General features: G+C 37.0%; 1 protein-coding gene across 3 annotated transcripts in view; it reads right to left on the minus strand.

Annotated features, from left to right (window-relative positions):
• Positions 1-25,951, minus strand: part of JADE3 (jade family PHD finger 3) — a 138,884-nt gene that overhangs the window by 23,706 nt on the left and 89,227 nt on the right. For all 3 annotated transcript variants that reach the window (XM_027533555.1, XM_027533554.1, XM_027533556.1), the window contains 4 exons: positions 24,930-25,087; positions 8,622-8,812; positions 5,221-5,432; positions 551-718 (listed from right to left, as the gene is read on the minus strand). In XM_027533555.1, the coding sequence (XP_027389356.1) occupies positions 551-718; positions 5,221-5,432; positions 8,622-8,812; positions 24,930-25,087 (729 nt within the window). The remainder of the gene's footprint in view (positions 1-550; positions 719-5,220; positions 5,433-8,621; positions 8,813-24,929; positions 25,088-25,951) is intronic.

Here is a 25,951-nt window from a genome sequence, read left to right on the forward strand (position 1 = left end):
AAAATATCTGCTGCTTATCCCCTTTTCTCTCATCCAAATTTATCCAATACCACTGGCAAAAGTGAAACATGAAAGTGTCAGTCGCTCAGTTGTGTCTGACTCTTGGTGACCCCATGGACTACAGCCTGCCAGGCTCCTATGTTCATGAAATTCTCCAAGCAAGAATACTGGAGTGGGTAGCCATTCTCTTTCTCCACTGGATCTTTCTGACCCAGGGAATCAAACCCTGGTCTTCTGCATTGCAGGCATATTCTTTAACATCTGAGCCACCAGGGAATAACCCTGGTGGTATTTAAGGTAGGTTTTACATTTTAAAAAATCTGCTGCTCATACCCTCTTCTCTCATCCAAATTTATCCAATACCACTGGTAGTACCACCTATAAATTAATTAGCATGGGCTCACATGCATCCAAGAAGGATGTGACGGAGGTCAAGGCAAACCATTATCAACTCAGAATCATGGGCAGGCATGAAGCATCTCTACAAAGCCTGAGTCAGTTTGAATGTTGTGGGAGAACAAATGGCTCACAGACTTGGATGAATTCATACCTCTGGAATCCATAGGGCACAGCTGACATGAGCCCATTTAGTCCCTGTTTTGGTGCTCTTCATGGCTCCACCTTTCTTTGGACATAACAGACATTGTGGATAAATGCCCAGGACACAGGAGCGACACAGCCAGCTGCCTTCTGGGACCTTGAGGATGCCGTAGCAGGCCTGGAGGCACGGGAAGGAGAGCAGGGAATGGTTAGCATCTACTTACTGGGTCAATGTCTGCTCTGGTACACAGTCACAGAGTACCCTCCACTTTTAGGAGAAAAGGTCAAACAAGCTCATATCCAGGATTTAGTAATTTTAAAACACTCAAAATAAAAAGCAACTTCTAGCATCTGTTAAGATCAGCATGTCTCTATATGAGAATTGATTTAAGGGCAACAGAATAAGACTAGAAGGATATACACACAAAGGTTAGCCCAACTGTTATGAGTTTTGTGATTACATTTTTTTTTTCTTTTTACCTCCATTTTCTAAAGCTTTCTCAATGCTTATGTATTATAATTAGTCAGTCATATACTTACTGAACAATGTCTGTATGTCATGCACTGTTGTGATCAAGGAAAAAGTGTTAGGAAATAAGCAGAATGACACTTCTGAAAAGCAAATGAGCTAATGTTAAAGAGCCTGATAGTGCCTGGTGCATAAAAAAAGCACTCTCAACAAATTGGAGCAATTACTTGCTTCGGTTGAAGAAAAAGGGACTTAATGGATCCTAAACTGAACACAATATTAGACTAATCACAATACTCCATAATGAGTTCTTGAAGCCACTTCAAATTCCTTACAGAACAAAGATGGATAAATAAATAAACTACTATGGGTGGGGAGAGGGAGATTAGATTGTGTAATATTTTAGATTTCCTTTTCACTACCTCTAATCTCACCCATCCTTCCCCCTTACTGCTCAATCCTGACCATTAGAGACTATAGCTGAGGGCCACTTGGCTCCCCAGGTGGCCTAGCATACCTTTACCAATGACTGATTCACCATTGCAGATTCAAAGTCTGTGCCTGCCCCAGAGAGTTCACCCACAGCTCAGATTCAAGTTCCAACAGTCATTATCAATGTTAGCCCCAACTAGTCTAAGCCCCTTTCCAAACTCTATCCATATCACCACCATACTTTGCAGCTTCCAGATCCAAATTCCTTGATCCCTATTATCCACTTTCCTTCATCTATTGTCCCTGGGCTTGCTAATATTCCCTTCAGAGTCGTCACTAGACTCTGACCATCTTCTCCATCTCCACCACAACTACTCCACCCAAGTCCTTATTCATATCATGCCTGGACTGATTTATTTCTAAATTCTCTTCTTTTTCCTTCATACCTTCAATCCTTCTATTTGGCTGCTATAGTCTTCATACCAATGCACAGCAATAAAGCCTCTAAAATCTCCTTCTGCTCCCACCCCCAACCCCATCTAAAACCAGGGGTTGGCAAACTACTTAAGGCCCATTTCATAAGGGGTACTTGGTCAATATCATGTATTCTTCTCTAACTGTTATGTTTTATCTCCTCAGTGATACTGTAAGGTCATTGGGGTAGGTTCTTTATCATCAATTTATCTGGATGGCTCTCTATGCTGAGCTTGAGTAGGTGGTTTGGTAGAACAAATACATTTCACTCAAGAACTGAAGCTGGATTCTAACTAGGCTGCTCTCACAAAAGCAGGACATCATTTTATAAGGTCCCTAACCTTCAAAGCTTTTTCCTTTTCTGAAATTCAGAAAGTCTGCAAAGAAATGAAAGCAAGCTTCCTCCCTAAAATAGAGCCTCTTTCAGATGAGCAGAAGAAAAACCAGTAGCTGGTTCTAGGAATACCCTTTATTATATGGCCATTTTATTGGGTAGCAAATCGTTTACTGAGCTCTTATGTAGACTTATTCCTAGTCATAAGATCACAGAAGCTTGTAATTCACTGTAGTGGCTCTCAACTTTTCCTAGACTATAAAATTATGAAGGCTGGACTCTTATTTTTAAAAAAACTGCCCACATGCACGAACATATGTTTCACATATAACTTCAGGGGGTTAATAAATTTAGTGCCAAACATTATATATATGATAGGTATAAAAACTATGAGCATGTACCTTCAGGTAAATTAATTTAGGCCTCAGTTTGAGTGTTCAATATTTGGGCTAAGAAGCAGAAAATGGAACACATTAAGGGACTTGGAATGGTCCCAATTTTCACACTTTTTAACGAAAAAAATTTAAGTTCTTTTTAAAATCCAAAATCTACTGATGTAAAATAAAACTCTCTTCTATAGCACTGACCATAAGTGTATTGTAGTCACAAAGAAACAAATATTTGATATAATATGGTGGCAGTAAAGAAGAAAAATTATGTTTAATAAAAACAATTGTCAACATGTCCCCAATTCTGTTAAGTAAACCAAATCTTCCAAATCATTTAAAGTCACTTTTCAGTCAACAGAGGGAGCTCTAACCTAAGTATCTCTTTAGAATTCAAGTGAACATACTCACTTAGGAAGAATTCTCTTACATGAAACTGTGTGTGGCACCAACATTCAGCTTTAATACATACCAGCTTATATTCTGCAAGGCCTGGTCATGTGTTATTGTCATTTCTTTCTACGTGAGGAAAGGGACCATTTATAGTCATTACTGGGTATGTTTTCAAAGTAAAATACCTTTAAGGAGAATTATTATGCTACATTTTGTTACCCAAAGAACCTGGAAATAATTCATTAATATTTTGTCCTAACTGTGAAGGAAAAATACAGAAAACATATACACATGATCTTGGTACTGTTACCTTCAAATCTACTAAAGATTCACAATCATTTATCTGAAAACTCTAGGGTAAGAAACATCAGGAAATTTAGAACTGTGCATATCTCAGGAAAGTAATACAGTATATACATGGCATATTATATTGGCATATTATATAACCCAATAATGGGATCAGGGCAGTACCATATAATCAAATACAATACATTAATAGTTCTCTAACAAAATATGAGTATTTTCACAAAAGGGACTAAAGACTACAAAAAGCCTCACACTGGGTAAGTCCTGCATCTTCCCTCAAATCATTTAGTATCAAACTTATATAAAAAACAAACAAACAAAACTTATAGTTTTCACAGCTTTAAAATTCTGGAAATGCAGAGAAGGGGCTGTGGACCTGTGCTGTCAGGTATTTATATATTTAAGTTCATACTTAAGTGATAAAGATTTTCTCTGTCACTAAAGGTGGGACATAAATGCTAATACCTGATAGAGTGAAGATAAATTTTCAAAATTCACTCCAAAAGGATGCAAGTAAAAGGAAGAAAGAGACCCAACTGATTACAGAATAATTCTGAATACCTTTTAATACAAAGGGTTAGGTTAGGTGGCCCAGAGAATTAAAGTCTTAAATCCTGGTTTCTCTCTCCTGTATTATTTAAATCATTTTAATAATTTTGTAGCCAGAATGACATTTCTGAATTACAAATCATATCCTTCAGGGTTGACAGGACAAAACCGAAGTTCCTTAGTTTATCAGGGAAGGCCTTTCACATGTTCCATGTATTACTCTCTAGTCTCACTCTCCATGCCTTCCCTACTTGACCCCATCACTCTCCACAGTTCTGAACTGCTCAGAGTTGCCTCTAACATACTTTGCCTACTCTTACTACCCCACCTGAACATGTTCTCCTCTCTGTCTGAACACATGCTGCTGTTTTTTTCTGGCATTTCCCTTTAGCTGTTAAGATTCAGCTTGGGTGCCACCTCCTGGAAGTTATCCCCAACCTCTATCCCTCCCATGCACTTCTACAGCAGCATGGACTTCTATCTACAAACATGCTTGGTATACTATGCTCAGTGGGCAGTTTCCTTGTAGAGCCTACACCAGACTGATTTCCCTGGGGGCAAAGACCTTGTCTGCCTCTTCATCATTGTGTCTTCAGCATGCAGCAGAGTTCTGGTACGTGGATGGTGTTGCATACCTATTTGCTAGATAAATTAACGAAATGAATGAAACACACATGTTCAAAAGGGTGAAAAATTACTTAGGGTAAGGGACTTCAAGAAAGGACTTGAACTAGATCTTGAAAGATATGTGAAGTTTTGTTAACCAGAAATGGGAGAAGGCTGTAAGAGGTTGGGTAAAGTCACTTCATTTCTCTTGGTATTATTTGTAAAATTAGGGAGTGGGTCAGTTTTTTACAATCCTAAAATTCTACTGTTTAAAAGTAGAGTGGACCAAGTTTTCTGAGAGTGGTATATTTGGGAGATGAAGGAGAGCTTTGGGTGCCAGGATGAGAAGTCCGCACTTCCAGATACAGGAAGTGTAAACTCACCAAGGTTACTGACCATGGGTGTAACCTGATGATATAAAAGGGACTCCAAGGCAGAGGAGACACTCCCAGGCAGGTAGCAAGGAGATACCCCAGGGTACTGTAAAAGTATTGAACAAGGCGATCTCAATGGCCTGGGCATGATGATACACAATAAAGACCTGGGTTTAGCCCCCTGGATTAAAGTTAATAAGAAGTATTATTTCTAAAGGAATTACTGGAGAACAGCCAGGCCAAGTTGGTATTTTCACCCTTAAATGCAAGTTGCTACCCAGATATGGGTGCTGGAGATCATCACTGAGCTTCAGAAAGGGTGACCGTGGGGAGGTGGCGGTCTCCACTCTCACTAACCTGATGCACACAGATGTTACACTTATCACAGAACACCATATCATTCCCTTCTTCACTGTCTGGAGACCGGCACACATCACAGATCACATCTTCATCATACTCTATGCCTAGCCCTTCCTCTGTCTCAATAGCATGGTTCATATTTTCATGGCAATGGCGTTCCAGGACTTCTACTGTCTTTTCCATAAGATTCTCATCAACTGGCCCATAACCTGCACAGAAATACAAACAATCAATCAACCCATCAGTCAGCTGTCATTCCCAAATCACCTACTGTGAGCCCGGTGCAAGCAAGGGTGTGGGGATTCTAAAGGATAAAATCATCTCTGATTTTAAAACCAGATTTTAAAGAATCTTTTACTAGAGCTGTTCTAAAATTAGTGTTTGAGACATGAAAGGAGAAATACATTTCACCATATTCCTTGTAAGTTACATACACTGACCCTTTCAATTTTCTGTCCAAATCCTAGCCAGTCTCCTCCTAAATTTGTTTTCTTTCTTTTTTATTTTTGGCTGCACCACTTGACTTGCAGGATCTCAGTTCCCCAACCAGGGACTGAACCTGGGCAATGGCAGTAAAAGCCTGGAATCCTAACCACTAGACCACCAGGGAACTCCCCTGAATCTGTTTTCTCTTAGTCCCACTGAGGGAGGACTTTCACTGAACTTTGTAATTTTGAACACTTTAATTTATAGTATAATAATTAGAATCATGTAACTATTTGGATATAAATAACAATTCATTCTCAGCAAACTAGTTCCAATGAGCACATTTAATGGAAATTTTCATACAAAAATGTATTAAGTCATAAAAGAAAATTCTAGGTACTGTATATGTGACTACACATATGAAATACTTGTTTTTCAAATCTGATTTTTAGAAAATTCAATAATATTTTCTAATGACAAACTATAATATAAAATAAACTTATTAGCATTCACAAATCTAATTGGAAATTCTGAAATTACCTTTTTTTGCCTCTTGATTCCTTTTCCTTCTATACTTTTAATTTTTCTCAGTCTTCTATACATAATAACCCAACTCAAAGATTCATATGGTGGCTATTGATAACAACTAACATTTTTCTTTTTAGGGGGACTGATGATTTTGTGAGAGCTCACATGAATTTACCCTAACAGCTTATAAACTCAGGAGTAATTCTCAAAATGATCCAAAACAAATTTACCCAAATATTTCACTTAATTTGTAATATAAGACCCTAAGGAACTTTAGAATTTCACATAAACTACCTTTTCAATGCTGTAGCTACTTATGAAACCAAAAACTACTCAGGAAGTATGTTTAATTTTTCCAGCCAAGACAAATTACACACTTTTCCCCATGAAGTGAAGGACTATAGTATCTGGTTAAAAAAACACTTGGATTCAAATTCCCACTTGACCTCATATTGGTTACATAAGCTTTGCAGTCCATGGGGTTGCAAAGAGTCAGACACGACTGAGAGACTGAACTGAACTGAAGCTTTGACAAGTTATTTGCCCTCTTTAGGACTTAGCTTCCTTATCTATAAAAATAAGGATAATAATACCAAACTCTTGATTTCTTATGAGGCAGAGATGAGATCATGTTCCTACATTGCTTAGTATAGTGCAATGTATAGTATAGTATGTATAGTATAGTATGCAGTAAGCTCTCAATTTTTAGAATTCCTTAATCTGAATAAAAAACATGCTGAAGTTAATATTATTTTTAAAACTATTTTAAGTTCTTAAAACCTTACTACAATATCACTCTAAAGGAAGGCTTGAGATAAAGTTATCCTCTTTTAAAAAATCATTCAAGCCTAAATGCAATGTGGTATCATGGATGGGATCCTGGAACAGAAAAAGGTCATTCGTGGAAAAACTGGTGAAAACCCAACGAAGCCTAGAATTTAGGTAATATAGCACTGTACCTGCACTGGTTTCTTAGCTCTGACAAATGTATCATAGTAAAGTGAGATGCTAACATGAGGGGAAACAAACTGCATGAGGGGTATGTATACTGTATTAAATCTGCAGCTTTTCTTCAGACTTAAAACTGTTTCAAAAATCTTTTAAAAAAAACTCATCCTAAGAGAATTAATGTGAGATACCAAAGGGACTTTGTTATAAGGCAGTGTCATGTTGAAGGCAGCACTGTAATGTCTTCAGTGTATATGAATGCTATATGGTTCATAAATACATTTGCGCATTGAGCCATCGATCCATTTGATTATACCCTCATACTCTCATTTTCCCTTTCTGTCAGTTTTTTATTCCCTTTTCTTTGGGGTTCCCACCCTAAAATTTTGACTCCTCTCTTTCCTCTTAGAAGGTAGAACAAGAGAAGACACTAAACAAAAAGTTTTAAAAAGCAAGAAGTAAGTATCGGTTACTGGCAGAATAACTATCACTATCATGCCAAATTGAATTTAATATAATTTTAATTTTTTATTCACATGCATTCAGATACCAACCTCAAAAGAGAGAAAAAAGAGGGAAGAAAAGGAAAACCACTGATCCCTGTACTAACAATGAACAAATGTGATTCAAACAAAAGCAAATGTATCCTTTACTGTATCTCATACAGAGAGTTAAGAACCACCCAGTTTCACAGGACCGCTTGGACCTAAACACTGTTTAGATGGAAGACAGGTCAAAAAGAACTATGTGTAAGTATAAGGTGAACTTCCTTTCAGCCCAGAATCTCCAAACATTGCTGGTATGGTACTGTATGGCATATGTTTACTTTAAAATTACTACTATGTTTACTTCCAATTTTTTTGTTTGCTTGTTTTTGCTTCATTTTATTCTATATTTTGAGAGTTGCACGACAACTTTAGAACTCACTTGAGGTAGCTAAGAACTGCTTTGGGGATGTTTTGCCTTAGGCCTGCCATTCTTCTTCCAGGCAGCAAAATTCTAAGTCCTTCATTAAGGCATCCTTGGTCATATCAACCTGTCAGTTGCAGTGGTGCTGCCTAATGCTAAAGTTGGAGCTTCTTGACATTAGGTGGCAATGTTAGAGGTGCCACTACCCTTGGCCCTGCTCACTGATCATAGTACTTTCCAGGGCTGAGTGAAGAACCAGTCTCAGAATCCTTCTCAACCCGAAGTCCAGCCAGTACAAGTCTCATACTCAGAAATGGGAAATGGCCTCATGAAACCTACATGCCATCTCTGATCTGTGATATTTACCATAAACAATGAAAGAAAAGGTCAGATTTAAATACTACTGCTCTACCTCAATATATTTATGCACTTCAGGAAATGCCTCATTAAGATTCAAGAGGAAAATAAATGAAGAGCCCAGAAAAGAAAGGAAGCCACAGAATGAAAGCAAGTTAAATGGTCCTGACAACTTAAAAAAAATAACAAATTCAGACAAGGAACAAGTTACATGTGAGGAAACAACTTACCCATTGCTGTGAGGTCTTCATTGAGTTCCTGGAGCCAGAAGATGTCCATGTCGTCTAGGTCATAGCGGCACACAGATGCCGCCAGCTCCACGATGTTGATGTAGCCAGGCTCTGTGGTCTCTGGGTTGGAGCACTGGATATATTTCCGGGGCCGGACAAACAGGACCTCTTTTTTCTTGTCGGCCATAACCCTAGCAAAGCAAAAAAAGACACTGATAACAATCAATGAATGAGAGATGCCATGCACTGACTGGATGGCTAGACAGCACTCAGGCCATGCAGTGGAGCTAAATTGTTATCCTTCCCCACCCTGGGGAAATCCCCTGCTCTGCCAACTGAAAGGCATGATAAGACCCCTTTTTAGAAGGCAAATGGTTCTGCAAATCCAGTTTTGTCATTTGCTGTGAATATTCTGACTTTTAATGAAATGCTTCATTTACCCCACGGCTCCTAAGTCCCTACTACCACTCATTCTAATAAAATGTTGCATTGTGCGTTCTTGGTGCAATGGCCACCACATTTATTTAGAAGGGGAAATAGCAGAAGGAGTGATACTTGTACAAAGGCACAGCCAGATTCCACACCAAAGGTAAGTTTTAGCTAAACTCATGTTTTCTATCATAGAGGCCATACTGGATGGTAGTAAAGAGTAGAGGCTATAGACTCACACCATCTGTTTTCACTTCCACTCATTCACGTGGTGATCTTGGGCAATTACTTAATTTCTATAAAGTCTAGTTTTCTTAGCTAAAATATAAGGATGATAATCATAAATTATAATAGTATCAAACTTATAGGGTTATTATGATGATTATATGAAATAAAATACATAAAGTGCTTAGGACAGTGTACAGTAAAAGCTGGATGATTAATAATGCCATTGTTATTTTTATATCTCTTATTTTCACTATTTATACAGATGAGTTAAAGCCAAGAAGCTATAGATTTATACAAACTTAAGGCATTTATCAACCATAAATGTAAGTCTGGGCCAGGATAAGGCAATGGGATGAAAGATTCCCATTCTTCCAACATATTATCTAGCAGGCCTGAGTCAACCCATATTTCCCCTAATCTCTCCTGATACTTAAGATCCTAAGGCAAGGAAACCAAATAAGGGAAGAAACAGAAATTCTCACACCAATGACTGGCTCCATAATCAATGTTTTAGATGCTACATGAAGTATTAGAACACATAACCAAGAGGGGATCTGAATAATTATTCCCTGGAAATTTTAAAGAACAGGGTAAGCCATCTAAAAAATAAAGACATAGATATACAAAGAACAGGGTAAGCCATCTAAAAAAGAGAGAAAGAAATATATATACATATATAAAATAGTGAAAACTGTTTCTCTGGAAGGCTTCTGGAGCCAGTTTCCCTACTTTAGAGTTACTATGTATGTAGAATGATTCATAAACATTAATGTATTCATATGAATACACATAACTATATTAGGTTGGTGCAAAGGTAACTGTGCTTTTGCACTGTTGAATTTTGCTGTTTGATATTAGAATACATCCTTAAATAAACATGGCTATGTTACACATCATTTTAATGTACATTTCTTGCTTTATGTTTTTTGCTAATGCCCTATTACTTGCTGTTTATTTTATATTTATTTTGAACTATAGAAATTGTGTTAGACAAAAAGTAAATTCAAACAATTTTTTTATTCAAGTTCAAAATGAGTTGTAAAGCAGGGGAGACAACTCACAACATCAACAATGCATTTGGCTCAGGAACTGCTAACAAACATACAGTGCAGTGGTGGTTCAAGAAGTTCTGCAAAGGAGACAAGACCCTTGAAGATGAGGAGCATAGTGGCTGGCCATCAGAAGTAGCAACAACCAATTCAGAGCATCATTGAAATTGGTCCTCTTACAACTATATGAGAAGTTGCTGCAGAACTCAGTATTGACCATTCTACGGTTGTTTGACACTTGAAGCAAATTGGAAAGGTGAAAAAACTCATTAAGTGGGTGCCTCATGAGCTGAGTGAAAATAAAAAAAGATTGTCATTTTGAAGTGTCTTCTTCTCTTATTCTACACAACAACAAACCATTTCTCGATCAGATTGTGATGTGTGATGAAAAGTGGGTTTTATATGACAACCAGCGATGACCAGCTCAGTGGTTGGACTGAGAAGAAGTGCCAAAGCACTTCCCAAAGCCAAACTTGCACCAAGAAAAGGTCATGGTCACTGTTTGGTGGTCTGCTGCTGGTCTGATTGATGACAGCTTTCTGAATTCCAGCAAAACTATTACATCTGAAAAATATGCTTAGCAAGTTGATGAGATCACCAAAAATTGCAACACCTGAAGCTGGTACTGATCAACAGAAAGGGCCCAATTCTTCTCCACGACAATGCCTGCCCAACTGCACATCACATCACCAATGCTTCAGAAGTTGAACAAATTGGGCTATCAAGTTTTGCCTCATCTTCCATATTCTCCTGACCTCTAGCCAACTGACTACCACTTCTTCAAGCATCTTGACAACTTTTCTCAGGGAAAACACTTCCACAACCAGCAGAAGGCAGAAAATACTTTCTGAGTTCACTGAATCCTGAAGCATGGAGTTTTGCACTACAGGAATAAACAAACCTATTTCTCGTTAGCAAAAATGTGTTGATTGTAATGGTTCCTATTTTGATTAATAAAGATGTGTTTGAGCCTAGTTATAATGATTTAAAATTCATGGTCTGAAAATGCAATTACTTTTGTACCAACCTAATATACAGAGGCACAGTCCACTCTGTAAATATAGAGTGAACATTTCCTAAGCATTCTTCTAGAAACTTATGATTCCAAATAATGTGTGTTGAATAAAATAACTATATGCAATCACATATTTTAATTTTTAAAAAACCATATGGAGCTTTTAAAGCCAAAGGCAATAAAATATTTGAGGAAAAAGTAGAACTCTAAAATAATTAATGGAAGCTAAAAATTTGGGAAATGCTAAATGAGGCCTGCTTCCCACTGAAATGAACCCAACTGAAAAGGCCAAGACATGCGTATGAATTCTCCACAGTCCATGAGATTAAATATGCTGTGCTTTTTGGTGCATGCTTTATGAGGTAATTATAGAATATTTTTTTCAAGATTCATCTTTTTCTAATAGGAATAATATTTTGCTTATCTATTCATCTTAACTGCCTCAAATTCCCTGTGGAAAAAGGTAGACCTATAGATGTTCTTGACTTAAACTAATACATTTATTATGCTTCTGGAAGAAAATAAAAAGGAATATCTTTATGACCTTGGGATAGACAAAGATATTTTAAGTAAGACACAAAGTCATTAACCATAAAGGAAGAGATTGGAAATACTGTTTGTCAACAGTGTATAATAAACTTTTACAAATCAAATAGAAAATGACAGATAAATCAATTAAAAACTGGGCAAAAAATTTGAATAGACACTTCAAAAATAAGGCTATCCAGATGGCAAAAATCTCAAAAGGTTCTCAACTTCATCAGTTAATACAGAAATGCAGATTGAAATCATAATCATCATTACCTGCCAGAATGGCTAAACTTGAAAAGATTGACTAAAAATTGAAGATACTAAGTGCTTGCAAGGAAATGGAGCAAACAGACCACTGCTGCTGGGAGTGTGAACTGGTACAATCATTTTGGCAAACTATCTGGCAGCAGATATTATGGCTGAACATATGCATACCCTATGACCTAGCAAACCCACTCCTAGGAATATACTTTAAAAAGTACACATACATATATATACTAAAAGATGAACAAAAATGTCCATATTAGCATTTTTCATAATAGCTGGAAACTGAGAGCAACCCAATATCTATCAAAAGCAGAATGGATAAATAAAGTGTGGTATATTCACACAATGGAATATTACACAGAAGTGAAACTTAATGAAATGCTACATGCAACAGCATGGATGAATCTCACAACCATAATGATGAACAAAACAATCCAGTCTCAGTATGAAGGTTAAAAACTGGCAAAACTGTCACCTATGGTGAATGAAGTCAGTGGGAAGGAGAAGGAGGGCTTCTTGGGTGCTGATAATGCTTTATTTCTTGATCTGGGTGGAGGTTAAACAAGTGTATCATGAAAACAGAGTTATATAGTTATGCATTAGTTATCTTTCTGTGTGTATATTTCAATGCAAAATTTATAACATGATGATGATATTATCTCATTCATCTTTTCATATGTCTAAATCTAACGACTAAGACTACGACAATAAAAAAAAATTATAGGCTGAAACAGTAATGCCAAAGGATACCCACAAGCAGAAATTCTTATGATAGAGGGAAGGTCTATAACAATAAGTGAAAAAATACTGCTTTGGGTTTTGTAAAATGCAGCTCTAAGATCTTCAAATACACATTATATTGCTATAGCTGGTGGAAATCCCAGGATCATTCCTTGGTGATTTTCTTCTCTGGCCACTATACACTAGGTAGAGGGACATTCTCTCAATGGTCATCAGATCACTGAACAAAATAGCAAAAGCACACAAGTCTAGAGGTATGAACAATTTTGTTAGGGTGATGTAGTAAGTGCAGTTTTAAATTTGGATGCCTGAATGTAAATGAATGTGTAATAACTTCCTGGATGACCAATTTTGGTCAAAGGACCCACAACCACACCTGCTTAGCCTCACAGAAAGAAGGCCTCTCCATCTGCTCCTCAGGGTAGGTCAGCTAACCTCTGGCCCATGTGAACACTGCTGTGACACTAAAGAGGCATTAAAAGGAAGCTGGAACCACTCTAAGCTGACCTATAGCCTCTTCCAGTGTTTTATGCGCACTGAGTCCTCTAGTTGATCTAAATATTTAACAGGGAGAGACTATTATCAAAGAGACTTCATTTCCTGATGAGTGGATCAGAATCATTTGTGAATAGCACAAAAACTGCACAAATACCATAACATCATGGACTTCTAAAAGGCTTGAGTAAATGTCTTAAAAGCTAACTAAATAGAAGCCCCTTTTAATAATATCCCTAGGAATAGTTTCCCAAGATGTCCCTTGTTAATCTTGCCACTCTTGCTTCTCTGCAAGACTCCATGTCTCATCTATGAAACAAAGGACAATTATAACATCTATGACAGAAGGTATTTAAAAAATTCCACATGCTCTTCTACAATGTGACTCTGCCCCTCCCCCAAGTGGTGAAGTCTATTTCCCCTCATCTTGAATCAGGGAGGGTAATATGACTGTTTCCACGGATGGAATACAGCAGAAGTGATGCTATGAGAATTGCAAGGCTGGGTCATAAAAGGGAAAACAGCTTTCACCCTGTTTGCTGGAACACATGCATATGGACCCCTGTACCTAAGGCCTGTGAAGAGTCTTCCTACACTGAGGTTGTCATGCTATGAGGAAACCAAATCAAACAGAGAGGCCATGTGCAATATTTATATCATCCCAGCCCAGGGAGCAGACATGTTAGTGAAAAAACCTTTACATGATTCCAGCCCCCAACTACTGAGTCACCCCAAACTTCAAGTCTTCCTCACTGAGGCCCTAGACATCATAGAGTAAAGACTAACCATCCCAACTGTGCCCTGTCTGAATTTCTGACCCACAGAACCTATAAGTATAAAAACATGGTTGCCTGACAATAAGTTGGGGAGCAACAGTAACTGAAAAAGCAATTTATACAGTAATAGTAACTGGAAAAACCACCAAAAGACTGCTTTAAACTTTAAATAAGATAGATGTGTATATAAAAGTACTCTTTATTGATTCTCGTAACTGAAAGCAAAATGGTAGACTGCTGCTGCCTAAAACAGAAAGGAAAAAGAGCTGAAGAGTGGGGCAAGGACAGTACAGGGAGGTGACAGAAGTATGATGGTGAAATACAGCAGTGGAGTGAGAGGCAGGCTTGTGGTCCCATATATCACTAGGGGCCATTCTTCCTTTGACTTATATATATGAAATCTGATATATCTTGAAAGTAGAACCAAGGGGATCTCCTTTGATATTGAATATGGGGTATGAGGCAAGATGATTCTATGAATTTTGGTCTGAAAGACTGAACAGGAAGAATGAATCTGCTATCAGTTAAATGTATAAAATTACAGGTGGAACTAGTCTGGGAAGAATATCAGTAATTCAGTTTGGGACATTTTAAGTCTGAGATGTCTATTGGACATCCAAGTGGAAATGCTGCATTGGTGTTTACCTATTTGAGTCTAGAGTTTAGTGAAGAAAGTACTGCTGTCTGTAACCTAATCAAACATTTACATTCCAAGGAGAAATAGGGGCCTCTCTGGATATCTAATCATCCTCTCTTTCAATATCACTAGTGACTCAGAAGTATATTTGTTAAGTGAAAGAAGCAAGCTACAGAATATTCCCATTTATTTGTACATACATATGTACATGTTGTCAGAGAAGGCAATGGCAACCCACTCCAGTACTCTTGCCTGGAAAATCCCATGGACGGAGGAGCCTAGTAGGCTGCAGTCCATGGGGTTGTGAAGAGTGGGACACAACTAAGCGACTTCACTTTCACTTTCATGCATTGGAGAAGGAAATGGCAACCCACTCCAGTGTTCTTGCCTGGAGAATCCCAGGGATGGCGGAGCCTGGGGGGCTGCCATCTCTGGGGTCGCACAGAGTTGGACACGACTGAAGCGACTTAGCAGCAGCATGTACATATTGTATAAGCACACACATACAGTCAATATTTGTGTTCTGATGTTTTTGTTTCTACAGTAAGTCAATTAATAATTAATCTAAGGCTTCCCAGGTGGTGCTAGTGGTGAAGAATCTGCCTGCCAATGAAGGAGCCACAAGAGATGAGGGTTCCACCCCTGGGTCGGGAAGATCCCCTGGAGGAGGAAATGGCATCCTACTCCAGTATTCTTGCCTGGAAAATTCCAAGGGCAGAGGAGCCTGGCTGCTACAGTCCATGGGGCCACAAATAGTCAGACATGACCGAGCGAGTGAGCATGGGCACACAAGCACACACATACATTAACCATTTATGTGTAATATAACTTATAATGCATGCTTCCTTTCAAACAAACATAAAGCATTGTTTTCCTTCCATTGGACCCTTACTGTGAAAGAAACTATTTTAAATAAACAAATGAAAACAAAACAAAAACTATCTGAAGCTTATCACTGATGAGCATCAAAATCATCCAGTCTACCTAAAAAACATGTAATGGTGTTACAATCATTTTTATTTGTTGAACTTAACTTCAAAAAATTCCTGTGGTAATGAACAGGCTTATCTAAATAGCTGAAACTTGCAGTGCAAGATGGCTCTGTTTCATAATTCTCTGTACCCCTCACCTCAATCACCACATATACATACTACACTATCCTAAAGGACAAGAGAATTGCAGAAATGACAATAGAACAGAGAGGAAAACCTTACCTGAAAGCCAGAACACTTCTAAACGGATTTGCTCCACCTAATCTGCTGTATCTTTTTCCATCCCTTTTCAGTTACTACAGCAATGAATAAGAGTAATTCTAGGACCCAAGAAACATGTCAATTCATACACATCCAAAATTTCTTCTATAAGTCTATTAGAAAACACAATTCTGAAGTATCTTGACAATCTTGTGACTTAGATAATAAATAAAAAGCATGTTTAGTTTTATTAGTATTTAAGTTTCTCTAGCTGATTGACTTAATCTGGCTGTAGGCAATAAGACAAGTAACTCAAATACAAACATTACAAACATTACTATTGTGATGGATTGAAGATAGTCACAAATCCTTTAACAGTCCTGTCAAGAGGTAGGGTCAATTTCCCTCCTCTTCAGTCTGAGACTGCTCTAATAAAATATAGTAGAAGTAGTACTGTGCCATTTTCTGAGTCCAGGCCTTGAGAATGGCACCTTCTACTTCTTATCTCTAAGAATACTCACTCTTAGAGCCCAGAGCTGCCATGTAAGAAGTCAGGCTATCCTGATCATGTGGACAGGTCCTAATACTAAATGGGAATCTGGGCAATACACATCATAGCATCAACTACAGGGTTACAGTGGTGAATAAAATCAGTAAGGCTCCTGTGCTCATGTAGCTTTGAGTTTGTAATGCCACTACCAAAGTGTAAGAGAGAAATGCTAATATGTTCACCAAACCCTAGATGTTTTCCATCTAGGCACATAGCAAGGCTGCATTCCCCAGTACCCTTTGCAGTTAGGTGGGCCATATGAATGAGTTCTGGCTAATGGCATATGTGCACATCACCTACTTCAAAGTCTAGACCCCCTCCAAATCTACCTGCATCACCCTCCATGCTGTCTTGTCTTTTCCTGCAAACTGGATTTAAAAGTTTGGGGGTGGAAGAGTGGGAAAAGACCTAGCAGATAGAGGAGCCACTCCAAAAAAGAGCCTGAGTCTCTGAATGACTATGAGTGGCAGAGATGATTCACATCCCAAACCCACACTGGATGGAGACATGTGCAAAAAATAAAACCTTCATTGTGTTAAGATACTGAGATTCTTGGGGAGATGTTTGTTATAGCATTTGGCCTATCATGACTAATACATACATAATGGTAAAAAGTTATTTCCCAGTATTTTCATGTTTGTTTCCACTTAACTATTGCATTACATTAGATTCATTCTTAAATTTCTCTAACAGATTTATATTTTGGGATATTCTCTCTAGAGATAACCAACCAACAAGGTTTAAATTTTACTAAAACTAATATGGAGGAGTCAACTCAAAATAATATATTAAAAGATTTTTATTTTTACATTCTGATACTTTTTCTATGGTATGGTGAACTGCTGAAACATTCTTTATTAAAAACATTTAGCACAAAATCAAGGAATGTCCTCATGCTTTTACACACACATTAATTTTTTAAGTTTGGGAGGCAGGAAGAATTTTTACCATTAAATAAGTATTAGTGAACATTTCTGTTTTTTAAAAATGTAACAATATTAATTTAATGTAATAATGTTTGGTCAAAACTAAAATCACTATTTCAAAGATGAATCTAGCACTGATTCTCGAGGTGCAGGTTTTGAGTTTTATGTGCATAAACCACCCTGTGAATATTTCTTTGTATATGAAAGTAATATATAATCATTGAAAATATTAGTTTTAAATTTAAAAGCAATCATAGAAAGGGTTTGTTATGAAACATTTACATTTGTTTAGATTTGGCTAAAGTTGTGTCAGAAGAAAATACTTCTATTTATTTTGAGAATAAAGCTACATCTTTTAATTTCAAAAACTAAGTATTCTCTCAATAGTGTAAATAACCACACTGTTACCAGGCACCTCCTTAACTGCTAGGAAATTTGTAATCTATGAAAAAAACAACAAAAACATACAAAAAGAAACACTAACATAAAAAGTTATAAAATTAACCAATAAAAAGGAACATATCTGATATTGTCCTATATAGTGGGGAAAAGTAGCATCTTTGGACAGAGTGAAAGGTATAGTAGAGAAATTAGCATCTCAGTTCAAAATAGGAATAGCTAAAAAAAATCAGTTTGGTAGATTTGTGAAAGGGGATTTAAAAAAATGGAACTGGGATTTCTTGGTTATTCAAGAACCATGCTTTCTTTCTTAGCAGCCTGGTGGAACCAAGGTGGTTGAGGTTGGGATGTGGTGTCCATTTTCAAAAAGGAAGCTGCTCAACAAGTGGTATTGGGACACTTGGATATCCACATGCCAAAGGATGAAGTCAGACCTTTAACACCTCATACCATACACAAAAATCAACTGAAATGGATCAAAGACCCAAATATAAGAGTTAAAACTACAGAATTCTGAGAAGAATTCTAGGTATAAAACTTCATCTTGGTTTAGGTAATGATTTCTTAGATATGACACCAAAAGGACAAGCAACCAAAAGAAAAAAATAGATGCACTGAACTTCATCAAAATTAAAAACTTCTGTGCCTCAAAGGACACCACCAATGAAGTGAAAAGACAACCCAGAGAATGGGAGAAATTATTCGCAAATCATGTATCTGGTAAAAAAAAAAAAAAAAAAAAACCTGTATCTAGACTATGTAAAGAACTTTTACAATGTAACAATAAAAAGACAAATAACACATTTTTCTAATGGGCAAAATATGTGAATAATTTCCCCAAAGAAGAGATATACATAGGAGGTATGCATGGATGCATCAAGTAAAAATGGAACATTCTACAACTGCTGGTCAGGGGGACATCATCACCCTTTTCACTAAAAGGCTAGATTTTCAGCAGCCAAAGGCAGCCATTTCAAAGTGAATATGACAGAACATAAAGAGATGAACTGACATGTTTCACTTTACAGTTTGAACAGTAATGTTTCACAGGAAAGGAAAAAAAAAAAAACCAAAACATTGTATTTGCTAACCACATAAAAGCTTTTTCTCTTTGTAATAAAATACAAAAGCTCTCTTCCAAGAACATACAACTGGCTGGTAAGCACATAAAGAAAAGATGTTAGGACTTCTCTAGTGGTCCAGTGGTTAGGAATCTACCTTCTAATGCATGGGATGTGGGTTCAATCCCTGGTCTGGGAACTAAGATCCCACATGCCCAGGGGTAACTACTGAGCCTGTACCACAGAACTAGAGACCAGGTGCCACAACTAAGACCCAACATAGCCAAAAGTACACAAATAAATAAATAATAATAAAGAATAGATGCTCAACATCATTAGCCAACAAGCAAATGCAAAATCACAATGAGATGTACTTCATACCCACTAGGATAGCTATAATTAAAAAAATAGAAGTGTTGGTTAGTATGTGGAGAAAATGGAATCCTCATAAAATGCTGGTAGGAATGTATGGTTGACCCTTGAACAAGACAGGAGTAAGGGGTACTGACACCTCATACAGTCAAAAATTCACATATAATTTGCAGTTGGCCCTCCATATCTGTGTGGATCTGGATCTGTGGATTCAAACAACTGCAGGCTGCGTATTACTATAGTATTTACTATTGAAAAAATCCACATATAAGTGGACCTGCACAGTTCAAGCTCACGTTGTTCAAGGGTCAACTATAACATCTTTTGGTTGGTTACTAATTTTCTTTCCTAAAACCCACCCACTTTCCTCTTTGCTTCCTTCATCCTATTCTCTTTACAATGATAAATATACACTGAAAACCTACTATTAGGCAGTAAGGGTTCTGCTCTTAAGTAGCTTATAGTCAAATTTGTTGTCTTTCTTCCTTTTCTCTTCTAATCACATGTTGCTGTGCTGTCATGTGCCCACTACCACATTTTCTTACCATCTACACACTCTTGTATTTGTGATGATTGCATATATTTATAGTTATATATATGGATGATATTTTTATTAACATTATTGAGGTATAAATGACATATCAAGCTACATATATTTAAAATGTACAAATTAACAAGTTCTGACAGATATATAAATTTGTGCAACAAGAACTACAACCAAGATAATAAATATAACCATCACCTCTAAAAGTTCTCTTATATCCTCTTGCTCCACTGGCCACTTTCAAAAAACCCAATGATCTGCTGTCACCAAAGCAGGTAGTACTCACTTTGCACAGTGGTACTGTACTGTAAAAATGACTGTGCAAACTGAAACTGTGAAAAGCAATCTTAATAATCACTGGGGAAATTATGATTTTTCAGTGACCTTTAACATTTTTGTCAAAACATTTTACTCTCTTATTGTTGGCTATACTATATAGGGAAATAAAAAATATTAAAACCGATATGTATTTGATACCCTATCATTTGAAACACTGAGAATTTAAACTCTTTTATCTCTTTGTAAAACTTATCAAGAGTACAGTGCTTAATTCTTAATTTACAAAACTTATGAAACAGAATAAGCAACTCTTCTATGTCCTGGAAAGTTGTCATACTACTCTATGAACTTGGATTAGTTTCCAACATTTTGTCCTTTGTGCTTTCACTGCTATAAAATTTTTTGAGAGGTCCTTTAATGTGAAGTTTTATTCTGGCATCATTTTATCTGGAACATCTTCATTCTTTTCATCACAATCACTTTCTTCATGTCTGTATGTCTGCCTTCATTAAGTTCCTCTAGTTGCATATCTAGCAGCAGCAGCTGCATATCTAGAGCCTCTCAAACTGCAACAGTGCATCCACATTCCCATGTTCAACTATTTATTCAATAACTACATTGAATTTGATTCAAATTTCTCTTTCAGTATTATCAGTTTTTATTTCTTTAAATGTTTGGTAGAATTTCCCAGTGAAACCATCTGGGCCTGGAGGTATTTTTATGGAGAGTTTTTAACTACAAATTCAATTTCATTAATAGTTATGAGGCTATTCAACTGATTATTTCACATTGAGTAAGTTGTGGTAATTTGTTTGGATAACCCCCAGGAAGGCAGGAAAAACAAAAGAGAAAAATAAAAAACAGAGAACACTCATATACACACACAATAAAATAAAATGGCAGACTTAAGCCCTAACATATCATTAATTACATTAAATGTAAATGGTCTAAACACATTAAGTCAGAGGTTGGCAGAATGGATTAAAAAACATGATTCAAATATATGCTATCAAAAACACTTAAGATAGAAACATATAAATAAGTCAAAAGTAAAATAAAGGAGAAGATATAAATACAAACATTACTCAAAAGAAAGCAAGAGTGACAACATTAGTATCAGATTAAGTAGCTTTCATAGCAGAGAAAATTACCAGAGATGGGGAGGAATATTACATAATAAAGAAAGGATAAATTCACCAATAAAATATAGCAATCATAAATATATGTGCACCAAACAACAGTGATACAAAATATTTGAAACAAAAACTGATTGGGATGAAAGGAGAAAAAATAACTTCCCAATTATGGCTGGAGACTTCAACCTCTGTGATAGAACAGACAGAAAATCATCCAGGAGATAGAAGAACTCAACACTATCAATTAAGACGATTGAACTGACATTTATAGAATACTCCACCCAACAGTAGCAGCACAGGCATTATTTTCAAACACCCATGGAACATATACCATGATAGACCATATCCTGGGCTATAAAATAAAACTCAACAAATTTAAACAAATTGGTATTATACAGAGTGTTCTCTAATACAATGGAATCAAAACTAGAAATCAGTAATAGAAAGATAAGAAAATATTCAAATAAAGTAAAAACCACACTTTTAAATAAAAGAAGTCTCAAGGGGAAAAAAGTGAAGAAAAGAAGTCTCAAAGGAAAAAATACACTAAAATGAATGAAAATGAAAATATAACACATCAAATTTTTTGTGACATAGCTAAAGCAGTGATAAGAGGGAAATTTATAACATTAAATGCTCATATTGGAAAGAGGAAATGTCTCAAATCAATAAGCTATGCTCCCAATCCAAGAAACTAGAAGAGCTAAATAAATCCACAGCAAGTAAAATAATTGAAGTAGTAGAGATAAGAGCAGAAATAAATTAAAAACAGAAAAGATAATGAAACCAAACTCCAAATTCAGATTTACATCCTACAATTTATCATGTCAAGGGTCTGCTGTAACACCTGACTGCAGTGAAGCGTTTACCACTGGTTTATTGTGATTATTTTGGCCACTCCTGAAGGAAGAATGTTATTTATGTATGGCTGCAGCACCAAACAGACAGTGTGGCATATGAATGACAATGCAGCTTCCTGTGATGCTGTGGAACATGTGGGATACAGAACACTGCCTAAGATTCTGAGCCATACTGCCCCTCATTTTGCATGAGCAGCTATATAGCTTTGCAGTAGAAAAATCTAAAGAATCTATAGCACGTGTTGTAGTTTGGAGAAAGACAGAAGCACAAAGAAGCTATACCATGGAGAGTACTTTGTGTGGCTGTGATCAGGGAACATGTAAGGGTTTACAGATTGGTACTCGAGAATTGGAAGAGATGGGAGCAAAATTTTATGTTGGCCTATCATGTTTGAAAAGACTGATATCCCCATTCGAATATAATCTGCCTTCCCGTCTGCTTGATTTTGAAAATGACTTGATTGAATGGAGCTGCAAAGTAACTAGCCCCCCGCCACTTATGTTATGGATGAAGATGAACCTCGATTCCTTGGAGAAATAGATTACAGTACAGATAGTACTGATGAGTTAGATATTGAATTGACTGAAAACGCAAGAGACTATGAACCTTCTGCCCAAGAAGAAGTACTTTCTGATTCTGAATCAAGAACCCTTTGATTTAGAGGGTTGAGCCCTTTGCCATCTCTTGTTAATTGCAAAGAAGAAATGAAATACCTTGGTTTTTATTACACAGCAAGTTTGAGAGAAATGAGTTTATAGAGAGCTGACTCAGATAAACAGAAAGCAACCTGGGCCTGTTTGGTTTCATGAGACAATGAATATGTTTATTAATTCATGATAAAAAGATGGCTTTGTGAAATGGTCAATAAAAATGACCAACCTATAGCAAGTAAAAAAGGAGATAAAAATGGCCAATATCAGGTATGAAAGAGGGGGGATATACACCTGTTTCTTTTGCTTTAAGTGTGTTCATAATTGCTCACTGAAGCATTTTTATGATGGCTCCTTTTAAATCTTTGTTAGACAATTCTACTATCTCTGTCACATTGGTACTGGCAGCTACTGATTATCTTTGATCAAGTTGAGATCTTTTTAGTTCTTGATATGAGTGATTTTTTTCCACTGGAACCTGGGTATTATGCTACAAGACTCTGGATCTTCTTTAAACCTTTTATTTTTACTGGCTTCCTCTGACACTGCTCTGGCTGGAGATCTGGTTGGGGAGGATATCGCCTCATCACTGTTATGTGATTGTAGAAGTCCTGGTTCACCATCTGGCCTATGTTGACATTCAGGGGCAGGAATTCTTTGTTACTACTGGGGGAGACTGAGAGTTCTGGCTTCTCACCAGGCCTCCACTGATACCTCCCTTGCTGGGATTGGTAAGATAACTTTACTACTGCTCCCTATATGGTCTTCACTGATACCATGTGGCAGGGGGAGGTGTCCTCATCACCTCTAAGGAGTGGTTAAAGTCTCCTACAGATGGGAAAGAGAGGGATACATGATTATTACTGGTTTAAGGTGGTAATCTAGGCTCCTTGCTATTACTGCAACAGTATATAAAAATACTGACAGTAAAGACATGAAAATGTCTGACTTATGTTCATTCATGATACTCTTGTGATTTCTAGAGGATGGTGGCAATGATGATGAGCTAGTGAGGGTACGTATGTGTGTTGGGCAAGACTGAAGTTTTTCTTAACAGAGAATAGACAGTCTCTCTGTGGGTGGGACAGCCTGGGCTTGCATTTTTAGAAGTGATTTGACAAGCATTTCTGGAACATGACTAAGACCTAAGAACCTGCTGCTGCTGCTAAGTCGCTTCAGTCATGTCTGACCCTGTGTGACCCCATAGTCGGCAGCCCACCAGGCTCCTCTACCCCCGGGATTCTCCAGGAAAGAATACTGGAGTGGATTGCCATTTCCTTCTCCAAGAACCTGATGCTAGTGGCCAAAAATTCAAGAATGTGGTCTCTGATCTTTAAGAACCTAATATGTACTAGAAATAGATAGCTGTACAAAGAGATGTACAATTTCTCATAGTAACCAGGAGGTCCCACCAGCCCCTTTATCTGATGTTATTCCTTCCTTTTCCTTCCTTCCCTCACTCATTCATTTAAATTTATACCAAACATTTTATTTCATGCTGGCCTTCATGCAAAACACTGGCAAAGACCAGGAGGAAAAAATGGCTTCCAAAACTAGTCATTACTCTTGAAGAGCTAAACTTACTATGTCCTCTTGGCAAAAAATACTCTCCTACTTAAACTTCTTCTCAAGTCTTTGCAAAGGAAGGCTGTGTGCTTATGGTCAACCCAATTATTCCAGTTATCCCCTTTCATTTGGGTTTATGCATTTTAAAAACTCTGTATGTTTTGGCCCTCTGTTTACAGATGCTATCACTATGAGGCCCCTATTAAAATGAAGCAACTTCTCATGGAGTTATATATTAATAGGGGTATTATGGGGTTATGTAATTAGTGCTCTGTTTCTCTTCAAAGGCTAATAAATGCTACTGATTGTTGAGTCAGATTGGGAAATCTTGGTCTCCAAAACCTTATCATAATTTCAGATTGGACTTCAAACAGTTTTATCCTGTGAATAGGTACATGTTATATCCCTAAATAAAGAGTCTGAATGACTACTGACCTATCTTAGTCTGGTATAATCTGCCATTGGTCTGAATGAATCGCTGAACATGTATGTGACTTAGCATTATAAATGTATAGTTAGCCACTCAAAGTCTCCCCTCAAGCAGCTCACAGGCAACCATAAGAGCATTCATCCCCTAAATCAAAGGTACAACCATGAAAATACCTGACGGAAGGCTGTGGAAGAGTGTCTGGATTGGCTGGTACTTGGACTCCCTTTTCCCATTCTTCCTTCCATGTATCCGTGAAGAGGTAATAGTTGTCAGGGTTAATATGGTGAGAGTCTGGAATCTTCATGGCACTGATAAGGTCCTTCCGGAACACCTGGTAAGACATTGCACACACCTTGAGAAGACCATCACTATGGAATTAACACCATTTAATGTTCTTTTAAAAAGACCATCCCCACCCACTCTGCACTCCAACAAAAGAGACATCTCTAACTTCCTAAATGGTCACATCAACTTCTATTTGGAAAGGGTGTGAAGAATTGACAGGAAAGTCAGCTTGTTCTGGATTTAATAAAGAGTAAAGGGGTTCTTCCTAAATTTTGTTGGGCTCCTTGAATTTAAATCAACAGTACAGGTTACTCTTAAAAAGTCTATGTAAAACAAAAATCCTTAACTCTCTCAAATTAATCAACAAGTATCCTATGATAACTTATGATCATTTAGCTATCACCTAATTTTAAAATTATTTACATAATTTTAGTATTACAGAGAAGTTACTAAAATAATACAGAGATCCCATATATCCTTCTTATATTTCCCTCTAATGTTAACATCTTGTATAACCAGATTACAATTACCTAAACCAGGAAATTAACATTCACCTACAACTAATTTTCCCCCAATGTCTTTTTGTTCCAGAATTCAATCCAGAATCACACTTTGCAGTAGTTGTCATGTATCCTTTGTATCCTTCAATTTGTGATAGTTTCTCCTTTTCTTTCCAGACCTTGACACTTCTGAACAGTACCGCTCACATACTTTATATAATGTCCATACCATCTGGGTTTGTCTGGTATTTTCTCATGATTAGATTGAGGTTATTCATTTTTGAGCAAAAACGCCACAGAAAGGATGCTATGACTCTCTTATCCCATTATATAAGGAATGTATGATGCCAGTGTCATCTTAGTGGTAATGTTAAACTCGATCAGTTGGTTAAGATAGTGTGTCTTGCTGA

The sequence above is a fragment of the Bos indicus x Bos taurus genome, chromosome X (assembly GCF_003369695.1).
Source record: "Bos indicus x Bos taurus breed Angus x Brahman F1 hybrid chromosome X, Bos_hybrid_MaternalHap_v2.0, whole genome shotgun sequence".
Lineage (NCBI taxonomy): Eukaryota > Metazoa > Chordata > Mammalia > Artiodactyla > Bovidae > Bos > Bos indicus x Bos taurus.